The sequence below is a fragment of the Tasmannia lanceolata genome, unplaced genomic scaffold, assembly GCF_043159265.1.
Source record: "Tasmannia lanceolata isolate RefF3 unplaced genomic scaffold, GAP_Taslan_0.1 ptg000007l, whole genome shotgun sequence".
Taxonomy (NCBI): Eukaryota; Viridiplantae; Streptophyta; class Magnoliopsida; order Canellales; family Winteraceae; genus Tasmannia; species Tasmannia lanceolata.
In genome coordinates this window covers 9,554,417-9,566,923 of record NW_027518684.1, presented here as the reverse complement: position 1 = coordinate 9,566,923, position 12,507 = coordinate 9,554,417, and the positions used below count along the sequence as shown (strand labels likewise).

Genomic DNA, 12,507 nt, shown 5'->3' with positions numbered 1-12,507 from the left:
AAAATCCTTGACAATCAAGTTCCCTGCAAGTGATTGTGTAGTTACACAGTGGTGAAAAATTAGAGAAAATGTATAGAATCAATAAACAACAAACGTTGTGAATCCGTCCTTAAAACTAATGCCCCTATAGCAGATTTCACTTTCTTCAGGAACATACACTCCAAATGGATGAAATGGGCTCCCACCAAAATTGGTTTTGGATTTTGAGAATTGATCATTGAGTCCAAAACTGATTATTGGACTAAAAAAATAAGGCCCTGTTTTTGTTTTGGACTCAAAAATCAATACTTAAAATCCAAAACAAAAAGCTCCTAAACACAAAGTTTGAGCTAACAAGGCTAATTGAATTAGTCAATTAGTATTATCATACATAACCACCTCATCCAGGGCTAGAATAAGAAGACACTGCTTCCTGAAGATCACTCTTGAATGTCAAATCTAATCAATTCAAGGAGCCAAATATCTTCCATCAGATCCCTCTTTCTTCCTTCCTTTCTTAAGATACCACCAAAATTGGTTCTTTTTAAAGGTTGGGATTTGGGTTCTATCCAATTGCTTTTTTATGAAATGCCCGAGAGAGATTTGGTTTGATGGAGCATTGTGATTTCCGGATGAATGTAGTTTTGAGGATTACAAGAAGGTGCTAGAGTTATTTACTGAGATGCAAGCTTGCTTTCAGCTTGTTCACAGTTGGGAGCTCTTGATAGAGGAAAGTATGGAATCCTAGAAAGGCTACATTCCAGAATTCACATCAATCAAGATTTCTATCCTAAACGTTTGATGGTGGCTTGAAAAATCAGTATTTTTTTTTTGTGAAAAAGACAATCTACATTCAAATTACGAAAGTTCATCACAAAAAACCTCAAATACAAAGCTGATATCAAATATGCCTGTTGGGAAGCACAAACTACTTCTAATACAAACTTGATCATGGACTCACATGATAGCTTTCTAATCAGCTAAACACAGAAACAACAAAGATCAATATACACAGACTAACATAATTGGCAGTGTTGAAGGGTGATGAGCGAAGAATCAAATGGTAAAGGGGGCGAAATTCATTAAAATGGATGCATCGTTTGATCCCCTCGCCTTCCCATTTGAGTTGGTTTCACCATTTCAGCTCACCCTTAGCATTTGGGTCTGGATCATCAACAATGACACGAAGAGGGTAGACTTTGAGCTTCTCTAATGCATTTAGACAATGCCCGCCGTAAATACTCGTAAAATGCGGTAAACTCCAAACAAATGGTGTGTAGCCTCTGGAGCGAGCCATCCTCTATCCGTCTACCTTGAAACAACTCTTCCAGTCTCGCACAAAATCTTATTTAAAGTGTTTCCAGTCTTCCTAATCATACATCAGAAGAGAAGAGTTTGACAAGTCTGGGACAAAACTCTATGAATATGCTTTTTTTCGGAAGAGAAGCTTCCCCTCTCAAATGTTCCCTCGCACACCGTCCTCAGTCTTGGTAGAATAGAGACACACAAGTTTTCTAGGCACCTTTTTGTATATAGGAAGCTTTACATATATTTGGTGAAGTGGATGTGTATACTTGTAGAGTTTCATACGTTTATTCTTACTATTAGACTTGTACAGAATAGAACGTTTTAGGGTGGTCATGGACTGTTGGATGATTTTCATGTAGCACAAGAAGTCTATATACAGAGATAAGCTCAAAATTGTGTCCCTTTATAAACATTCCTCAGATTTTATATATGATGTGCGCGTGTGAAGTTGGGTATTTCTCAAAATGTATTGTTCGGCCCTTTTCATAGGATGATCCAAACCGTTAGTTTGTTGGATCACATCCTCCTGTAAATCATTTCCATAGGATGATCATAGCCCTCCAATCTATAGACGTTTCTGTAGTGTGCAGTCCCTCTACAGATCGGAGGGTTAGGACCATCCTATGTTAATGATTTACAGGGGCAACCTATTTACGTTGTGGGCCGCCTGGAAAATCATTTCCGTAAAAGGATCCTAACCCTCCGATATGTTGAGGGACACAGACTTCTTCAGATCGGAGGGTTAAGATCATCCAAGGACCCAACAAATGATTGATTTGGATGATTCAACCACATAGGCCCTACTACACTTCATCTGAGGTGAAGATTGGATTGGACCAAGTGTTTTGTCAGCTATGTTGAATTTTTGGAAAATATTTTCTTTAAGTGTGTTTTGGAAAAAGAAAAACTTTTCTTTGGAAATAATTGCTTTTTGCAAGAGAAAGAGAATAGTGTAATGTAGTTGAAAAGATAGTCCCAAATCGGATGAGAGAAAAGAAAGAGAAGGGCTTATAAAGCACTACACTTTTCTATTACTTGTTTGATTGCACATTGGGTTGAACCCATGGTTGGATCCGCGGGACGGTGCAACGCACCGTTCGCGCACGCGCACGCGCGGCGTGGGCAATGGGCTATAGGGCGCATAGTGGCGCTTTTTTAGGCGCACTTTGCACTTCGCATCGTAGCGAGGAGCGATTGGAGCCTTTAATTTTTCCAGATCTGATCTGGACCGTTGGATCTAGACGATTGTGGATCGGTCTAGTGGGTGGGCCGAATAGTTCAAAGGCCCATCAAGCCCAAGCCCAGTGTCGAATAGTTCGATTGGGTTGGGCTTTGATTCGAGCCCAGCGGGCCCAGTGCTCCAACGGTCAGTGGGTGCGATCCATTGGGTTCTGTCCCTTCCCAACGGTCAAGGATCTAAGGGGTGCGATCTGTACCATAGATGGATCATCTAACGGTTAGATGGGAGGACGGGAATTTAAATATCCCAACAGACTCTCTAGGATTGATCTGGTTCGTTGAATCGCGTATGGGCGCGATCTAACGGCCAGAATTCAAACCGATCTGGAAAGACTCTATACAGGGGTGCTTTTCACACTGAAAAGACACCAGAGGCTCTATAAAAGTTGCAGAACCCAACCATTTCAAAGTACAATCGAATTTACCCATTTCTGGATAAATTCTTAAGACTTCTAGTGCATTATACTCTCTTTCTTGCTCCCACCAAAATTCGTTTTACTAAACTATTTTCTTATTGTTTATCTAATTACTGTTATACTGCAGTAACAGAAATTAGACTGATTCTCTCAGGCTTGTAAGATTCTAAGGGCATTTCGGATTTGACTCCGCTTGTGCATAGCGTCGTCAAATTAGTAGGACATTCCTACTGGCTTCATTGTATCTTGGAGGCAGTTCGCGGATCCCCTTTGCACACTTCTAGTGGGGGCGAAATCTGTCTTAAGGAAAGCGATTTCGCGCCTTGAAGCAAACTGGTTACTGCTTTTTCTTTCCAACAGATACAGAATTATTTCTCTAACATATTCGATGTTCACTCCTAAGCTTGATTAATAAACAGTGACAGCTTCGAGCACCCGAGGAGGCTTCATGAGAGGCGGTCGAAGATAAGAAGCAAGGATGAGGATGAAGCAGGAGAGTGATAATTTTCAAAGGATATAAGAACTCAGTAAAACGTAGGATACCAAGTTTTGTCTTCTCAGAAATAATGCATATTCAATTCATCAGGGATCAAACAGGTTTGCAAGAGTAGAGAGATAAAAAAGCGAAGGGGGGGGGGGGAATAATTTCAAAGATTTCATTGATTATCTGCCATAAACTAAGTTAGACTTTGTCCTTGCACAAGTACAAGTTCAGCAAAAATCTTCATGTACAAGCTAATATTGTGACTGACAAGAATGATAAGAGGACAGCGATACAAATTATGGGTACCAGACAAGCAAGTAAGAGCACAAAATAGAAATTTTCTGAAATGCTCAGTGTAAAAATTTTGCACTGACAATAGGATTTTGGTTTTCAAAAGGCTGCAGATCAGTCAAGCACTACAGATGCAAATTGAGGTGTAAAGAAGACTACATAAAAATGCTTGAGGTAAAGCTGTAAAGGTCAGAAAATGTAGGGATTGCATTGCTTAGAAGAAGTAAAGAAATCTCATGATGTTCTGATTAATGTGTTATGAATTAAAAGCAACTCTAGATTCATAAAATGGTTAATTTACAGAGATCTTTGAAGCTGACAGGTACCCCAAGTATTTTTAAAGATGACCAGAAGGCAGACACAGCAGCAACAGATATGTCCATGAGAAAAGGACATTTTGATTTTCGATTTCACTGCAAAATCAATTGTTTTAGTTCTGGAACTTGACGCAGTAAAGTAGTAGCAATCCAAGGCAATTACAACTAGCCAAGAAAAGGACTTAAAGAGGGGAGTATTCATAAATGAAAGAATGAATCTAAAACTATTCATGCAAGCCACAAGAGAAACTAGTGAAGATGGAAGTGGTGTCAAAATAAGAAGGCAAAAGAATATTAGATGGAGACTGGAGAGTAACCAAGATTTCATGTAGAAATAAATAACAGAGATTGCCCAAAGAGGCTCATGTTACTGTTTCAAATTTTAGTAAGTGTAGAGGGCTTATTTGTGAATTAACATTTAGCAGTAGTTTCTCATATTATAACAGGACACACCTAATCTATGTAGGGAAGTTTAATTGTGATTTCTCAAGTCACAAAGAATGAAGACTTAACAAAGTGACCTGTGAAAATTTACTAATATACCATCTATTCCATGTGGTCATATACCCAAGATAGATGAAACTCTACATTTAATTCGGACATACACCGCTTCACTGTAAAAATTGCTTTGGTTCTGATAAACCAAGTCCAATTCCAATTTTATAATAAACTAGTTGAGTCAAAACGGTAACTCGGTTTTGATTTTTTGAGTTGGTCCGAGACTTTGAATACTGACTACCAACCTCACCAAAAACTGCATTAGCGTGTTTCCCTCCGTATGGGAGCTGCACCAACTTCAGAAGACACACTCCCTCATTAGAGTGCAATCGCATAGTAAAACAGAACAACTCTCCTTCCATCACTTTTTCAACCGTGTATTAACAGATGCTGAAAATGTAGCTTCATTAAACTTCCATTTCCAAATCTAAAGACACAAGGTGGTATGTTTCCCCTGAGAACAGCACACGGAACAATACAAAAGAAATTCTCTAATGCTTACAAAATGAAGGAATCAGTGAAGTTACCAAAATCATCTATCTACTACAAGATGTGGATCATTATTCTTATGCACGGAATGAAAATGAAATGCAAATAAACAAACTAATTGCAGCACAGAGAAAGATACCAAAATTATGAGGTCATTCAATTCTCTAGCAATAGCCAAATCAACCAGTTTGCAATATTTACTCACATGCAAGATCGAGTAGTTGTATGGGAATTAAGATTAAGACTAGCGTATGTCATTAACAAAAGACAGAGAGATCCAACAGTCCCCCATCATATGCGACAATCATAAGAGCACTGGATGTCACTTATTTGGAAAGGGGGGAGAAACTAATGAACCGTCTGGATATTTCATAGTTCATAGCATTTATTACTATAACAGAACAACAACAAATAGAAAATGTTAGAACTATTTCTTAATTCTACGGATTTTCTGAGGCCCCCAAACCTCCATTCTACCTATAGGGCATCCACAAGGCTTTCGAAAGATAAGAACAGTACGCCCATTGAGTGGTGCCATCTTTTTCAATTCAGCCTCCAGTTCCTTGTGATCCTGCCCTAATTCCAGAGGGCGGGCTCCATATGCATCTGTTGGCATAGGCGGCATGTACTTCACGCATTCTTCTGATTCAAGCTGGATATCAAACTCAACAGCTTTACGAAGACCCTTGCAGTAAGGATTCCCACATTTCCGATATTGGTGATGGAAGATCTCCCATGAGGCGAACACACTCACAAACATTAGAACCAAGCCAACAGCATAAGCAACAGGAGCATGATATATAACATCGCCGATGAGGACAAAAGCTGCAGGAAGAAGCTCCAAAACTTCATGGAAAATGAATTTGAAGTAAGGAACAGTCAGAACCCCAAGTGCACCTAGTACCAGAAGCAATATAACGATGTCAATGGCGGCAAAAGGTGAGTGGTCACAGAATGGATGGGAAATGGAGTTTAAGGAATTGTTGTGTCTCTTATTACGAGAGTGATTTTGGTTGTTTCGATTATCACTCATTGCTAAGGAATTCCTGTGCTGCTCAAAAGCTTTGCAGAACTCAATCAAGCTGCGGCAGTCAACCATTGGTAAATTCATGATATCACGCCTCAAAGGGGAAAAAACCTTCAAACTTTGAGATGGGCGCAGTCAGAAAACCAAAAATCTCACCGTGATGTGAGCAAATCTGATAGCCAATTATTTGATTTCACTGTGAGTTCCTGATTCTTCACTGGCTTCTGAGCAAAATGAAAGTCAACTAAACACAGAATATCCAAATCTTGATGGACAAATTTGTCAATATATCTTGTATCCAAACCAATCTTTAAGCAAAATAGATCCAAGCTTGCAGAAATCAAACCAATTTAACCACAGATATTCATTCAATAATGATCCCCACGCAACTTAGTAGAGAAATCACAAAAGCGACCGATTCAAAAGAAGTTTTATAAGGCTTCAGAGCCTCAATCCAACAAACTTCACTATCAGATCTTTCAATCTGAACTCAAAAAACAGTAGTCCAACTGATCTGATCGAGCTTTGCGAAGCAAGCAATTTCAAGCCGTTTTAGTCACCAAAACGTCTATTTTCTCAACCTTTTTTACAAACGGATCTCCCGATTCAAGCCTTTAACCGATCTGAAAAACAAGAATTCCAAGGGTTATAAAATGTTTTGAAGAACACTTGATCGATCGATCGGAGCTCAAAAATTGAATTAGGATCCAGATCACGCCAATCTCAAGCAGTTTAAAGCATCCAAAACCACAATTTTTCTAAACAGATTACTCTACTAGAGCTGTAACAAATTGAAAATAGAGAATTTCAATCAGATCTGAATCATAATTCGAAGATTTCAAGCAAGAATATCACACCGAGACCTCGATTATCTCAATATTCGTGAAAAGCAGTTACAGTAAGAGAGAAATTGAGTGCACCTGGTCGATCAAAACTCGAAAATACGAATTACAGCCTTCTGAAATCGATTCACACCAATCTCAAGCAGTTTCAAGCATCAAAAAACAAGATTTTCTTAACAGATTACTCGACTAAATCTATAACAGATTGAAGATCGAGAATTTAAATCAGATCTGAATGATAATTCGGCGATTTCAAGCACAGATATCACTACGAAGCCTCGATTCTCTCAAAATTCAGTACCAGATCTCCAGACTCGAGAAGTAGACGAGAATTTTGAGAGAAACGGTTAAAGTAAGAGAGAAAAGGAGTGCACCTGATCGATCGAAACTCGAGAAATATGAATCACGGGCTTCTGAAATCGATTAGATCGAGTTTTGGGGAAGAAAAACAAATTATAGGTGAGGAAGAGAGAAGGTTTTCTCAATTTCTGATCAATGCCGGCCAAGAAAGTCGCATCTGTGACGAGAGGAAAGCAAAAGGAGGAAAGACAATTTATACTCTCTCTCTCTCTCTCTCTCTCTCTCACACACACACACGCAATCTTCGACTAACTTGACCGACCCACCACCATTCGCAACGAAATACCCCTGCATTTTCCGGAACTTACTGGCACGGTACACATGAATTTCAGAATTTACCGCACACGCTCGGTTCAGGAAAAGTTTTCCATCGTTAAGGGCGTAAATTTTTCATATTAACTAGCATTTTTACCCCGGGGCCTTAAGTGGGTATACTGAACAAGGGAGAAATTATCTAGTGGCCGCCATTTATATGTAAAGGGCAGAGAGAGAAAATATCCACCACGTTGATTTTTGATCAACTCAAAAGTCAAAGAAGGAGGTTTGACCTGGATCAAAAATCAAGGGGGATAGTTCTCTCTCTCTACGTAGGTCGGTCGGCCACCGTATAAAAACTCTGAACTAGGAGATTTTTATAATAGAGTCCCCGATCGGGTACCAACATTGGCAGGCCATCCACACTTGATATTTGATCCAACAGCAGCCTACTTTTGCAACTGTTGAAAAGGCTGCTGTTGGATCATATAATTTCCCACTGAACAAGAGAGCCCTGTTTGGATTGCAAGAATTTTCTGGAAAAATTCGGATGCCAAACAACCAATTACTTCAAAATGCTTAGGCCTTATTTGGTTGAGATTATGACAACCGATTGTTGATTGCTAAACTGGTTATTGGACTCAGGATTTCAATATGAGTCCAATAACCGGTTTAGCAATCAACAATCAGTTGTTATAATCTTAAACGAGTCGGAGGTGGTGTTATTTAATCATTTATACTTCAACACTCCCAGTCACCTGTGGGGTCTCTTTTTTGGATTGGAAATACATGTGGCACATGCATGTCCTCTTTGGGTTGGCCTTAATATCAAGGAGTTGTTGGGTTAAAGTCCTGCCTTAATTTAACTTTATCTATCTCTGCTTATCACCATTGGGAAAGATGGAGGAAAATTTGCAGTGGTGTTTAATTGAAAAATAAAATTGTACAAGTTTGGACACCCCCCATCAAGCGACTTTGTCAAGCTTAGCTTTGATGGGTCGAGTTTAGGTAACCCTGGTCCGGTAGGGATTGGAGGAGTGGTAAGAAATGAGAATGGGGAGGTCATTTGGGCCTATGCGGGCCCTATAGGAGTGACAGACGCATCAGCAGCAAAAGTAAACAATTTTTAATTCCTAGATCCAAGCAGCATCTGACCCTGTTTGGATTGCAGGAATTATATGGAAAAGTTTGGAAAGGAAAAATATTTCTAAAATTTTCTACTTTATTATTAAAAAAAAAAAAAAAAAAAAACTGACTTGAATCAACCCTATTCAATTTTACTTAGAGGGACACTCAATTTATGATAATATCCCTCTAAATTAACAATAATTGTATCATTTCCTGCTAAAGCATGGAAAGAAAAAAATTTCCCAAGAATATATTCTGTCAGAAATATTTTTCTTCGTATCAAAAATCCAAACGGGGATAATAAATTTACTAATGTGGGGTAAACTTGTTTTCTAATCTCACCATGCTGGTCTCATTGTTATCATAATATCATATGATTTCATGACTATCTTTTTTCTATTCTGAAAATTTTAGATGTCTCTTTTATTTTAATGCCAGAAGCTTTTTTTTTTAACCTTGAAAGATAACGACCCCGGGGCGGATCGGCAAATTTATATATACAAAGTTGGGACCATACAAGAGGAGGGGAAACCTTCTAGCCATCAATACAGGAAGCCGTAGCCCTAGAAAGAGAGTAAGGACGAGGGGAAGCCTCTAACTCGACAAAATAGCAAACAAAAGCCATAGGAAAAAGACAACAATCAATGCTTATAAGGGAGAGTGCCCTTAGTTGATCTTGCTTCTGATGTTGGGAAGGCCAAGTGCATCACATCTTGCTGCCCCTCTTGCCAGGCGAGGCATGGAGGCCCAGGAGGGATAAAACAAATCGGATCTTTATGAAGTTTGCAAGGGCATCTGCAACTGAGTTTCCTTCTCTTAATTGGTAATGCCATAAGCTTATATGCCATTAAAAGGCAGATCAAACTTAGAAAAAATTATTTGACTTTTTGTCATACCGTGGCTTGGAAGCTTGTTCTACTCGTTCCTTCTTGAGTCTTCCATTTTTTGGAACACTCCATCTTTGAATATTTCAAAGAAGCCCTGAGCATTTAATTATCTTCCTTTCACTAACTTCTATAAATATTAGTTAAACCTTATTATAATCTAAAGCACTCTATTTCGTTTGCTTTAGGGGACTGATATTGCATTACCATATTTTGATAATGGCACCACTTGGGCTTGAACCTAAAGCAGTTGAGGTGCCTATTATGCACAAAGGAAGGGAGATTATTTCAAGTGCTTTGAATTAGTCTATTTCTCTTTTGACTTTTATTTAAGGGATTTTTACATACAAATCCGCAATTAGTAAAATATAATATGGATAAGTCCATCAAGAATTGATTTAGTCCATCGGTTATTTTATTTTATTTTAAAATTTTCAGCAAGCATCGATGCTAAACAATTTTTTTTACTGAAATGCCCTTTAAGAGCATTCTTTTGTGAGAAAGATTATGATTTTAGAAGTAATTGAAGGGTATTTTTATCCAAAAAAAAAGTTTGGTACAGTATTTAGGGACCTTTTGAGAACATTTTTCAAGAAGTTAAAGTTTTTGGCCATTTCATAATGTTTAAGGATTAATTGGAAATATTTTTCAAATTAGGCATTAATATCTCAACTCAACTCAACTCAACAAAGCCTTTGTCCCAAACTAGTTGGGGTCGGCTAAATGAATCCTTTAGAAAAAGTTCATGAAGAAGGTAAAAGGAATCTACCCCGCTCTAATCCTGGTTTTAGTTGGGTTCTTCTACTTGGATCATTTTCTTCCATTCTATCCTATCTAAGGTCACGTTATCTGTTATGCTCCTAGCTATCAAGTCTTTCCTTAATGTTTCTACCCAAGTTGTTTTCGATCTGCCCCTACCTCTTTTTACTCCATCAATTTGGCACGAGTCACCTCTTCTCACCGGAGCATCCAAAGGCCTACGTTGGATCTGTCCAAACCATCTTAATCGGTGCTCTCTCATCTGCTCCTCAATTGGAGACACCTCCACCTTTTTACGAATGTCTTCATTTTTAATTCTATCTAGCCTTGTGTGGCCGCACATCCATCTAAGCATTCGCATCTCCGCTACACTCATCTTATACAGATGCTACTTCTTGGTGGCCCAACATTATGAGCCGTATAACATGGTTAACCTCACAACTATCTTATAAAACTTTCTCTTCAACTTGGTAGGGATTTTACAGTCGAAATTAGGCGTTAATAAGCAAATATATATATATGAGGAAACTGTCGGTGCGCTTAAGCTCACCAAGCTTATGGTGCGGTTAAGCACCCAATCATATAGGGGCCCACTTTGTTAGGATGATCCAAAGCATTCATTTGAAAGGCCCTTACATAGATGGGGGGTGTACCAAAAATCAGCTCCATAGAATCATCCTAACCCATCCATTTGTGGAGGTCAAAATGGACAGACATTGTTTGTCCACAAATCTGCCCATTTTGTCCTCCACAAATGGAGGGGTTAGGATGATTCCATGGAGCTGATTTTTGATACACCCGTATCTACGATAGGGCCTTGCAAATGAATGATTTGGATCACCACAGAAAATGTGGGACTCATGTGATTGGGCGCTTAAGCGCATCATAAGCTTGGTGAGCTTAAGCGCACCAACAGTTTTTTCCTCTATATATATTGAAACAGTAATGATAGAGACCCATTTGAAACCGGAGTATCTACCTATAAGCCCCTAATTGATAAACCAATTTTCCATCAATTTTTTTTCAAGATAAAATTTTTTCCTTAGTTTTCAAGAAAAACTGCAAACCTGAGTTCTATTTTCCATGAAAAAAATATTATCTTCCATCATTTTATTTTCCCTAGGACCAAACACCCCCTTAAGATAATGTAAATAATGCTCACCTTGTGGTAAATTTGTTTCTAATCTCACCATCTCTGATCACATTGCCATCATAGGAATCCATGATTCTCTATATTTTCTATTCCGGAAAATTTAGATGTCACTTTTATTTTATTTTAATGCCACAAACTTTCTTTTCTTTCTTTATTATTATTATTAATTATTTTTTGCAAAATGCAGATCTCATCTGACCTAGAAAATTATTTGTTGGTTTGTCATAATGTAGCTTGGAAGTTAGTTCTACTAGTTGAAATCTCATCTTACTTTATACTCTGGCTTCTTCTCTTTATTATTCTATTTTTGGAGCATTGAATCTTTTGAATATTTCAAAGAAACCCTGAACACTTAATTAATCTTCTTTTCAATGACTTAAACAAATGTTAATTAAACATTATTATATTCTAAGGCACTCAATTTCGTTTGCTTCCTCACTACCATACACTACTTAGGCTTGAGCCTAAAGCAGTTAAGGGGCCTACTATGCACATAGAAAGCATATAGCGTATCAAAATAGGCATCAGATTTGTTTCATGCCCATTTTACATTGAGGCTCCATTTCTTTGGACTTAAATCAAAATTTAAGTGGTAAATTTTGTTTTGCACTCATTTTACATGGAAAGAAGCAGAGCCTGAAAGAAAAAGGGCCTAAAGGGATGTTTGCCTACAAGAATACTCAACTTTTTTTTACTGAAATGCCTTGAAGAGTATTTTTCAAGAAGTTTGGTACAGTATTTAGGAACCTTTAGAGAACATTTTCTCAAGAAATTAAACTTTTGGCTATTTCATAATTTTACATGATTAAATGAGAAATGTTTTACAAATTAGGGATTAATAGACAATTTTTTTATTTTAATGAAACACTTATAATAGTGACACATATTAACATATGTTAATGGAGGCATTTGAAATTGGAGCACCTGCATATAAACCCCTAATTTATAACATATATTCTAGTTAATCATCAACAATCATGATTTGGTAAAAAAGTTTAAATTTGTATTTCTTGATTAGTCCTTAAAACTTCCGGCATTTGCCAGTCGATCGATCGATGATTTCTAGGGGGCAGAGAGG

General features: G+C 37.9%; 1 protein-coding gene across 1 annotated transcript; it reads right to left on the bottom strand.

Annotated features, from left to right (window-relative positions):
• Positions 1-5,157: 5,157 nt before the first annotated feature.
• On the bottom strand, positions 5,158-7,486 carry LOC143881791 (uncharacterized protein At5g19025-like). Its single transcript, XM_077385074.1, has 2 exons — positions 7,265-7,486; positions 5,158-6,671 (listed from the first exon to the last, which is right to left on the bottom strand). The coding sequence occupies exon 2, from the start codon at positions 6,130-6,132 to the stop codon at positions 5,449-5,451; it is 684 nt and encodes a 227-aa protein (XP_077241189.1). The 5' UTR covers positions 6,133-6,671; positions 7,265-7,486; the 3' UTR covers positions 5,158-5,448.
• Between the last annotated feature and the right edge of the window lie 5,021 nt (positions 7,487-12,507).

Coding starts and splice junctions, on each gene's coding strand:
- LOC143881791 (XM_077385074.1), bottom strand. CDS start 6,132: ATGAATTTACCAATGGTTGACTGCCGCAGCTTGATTGAGTTCTGCAAA.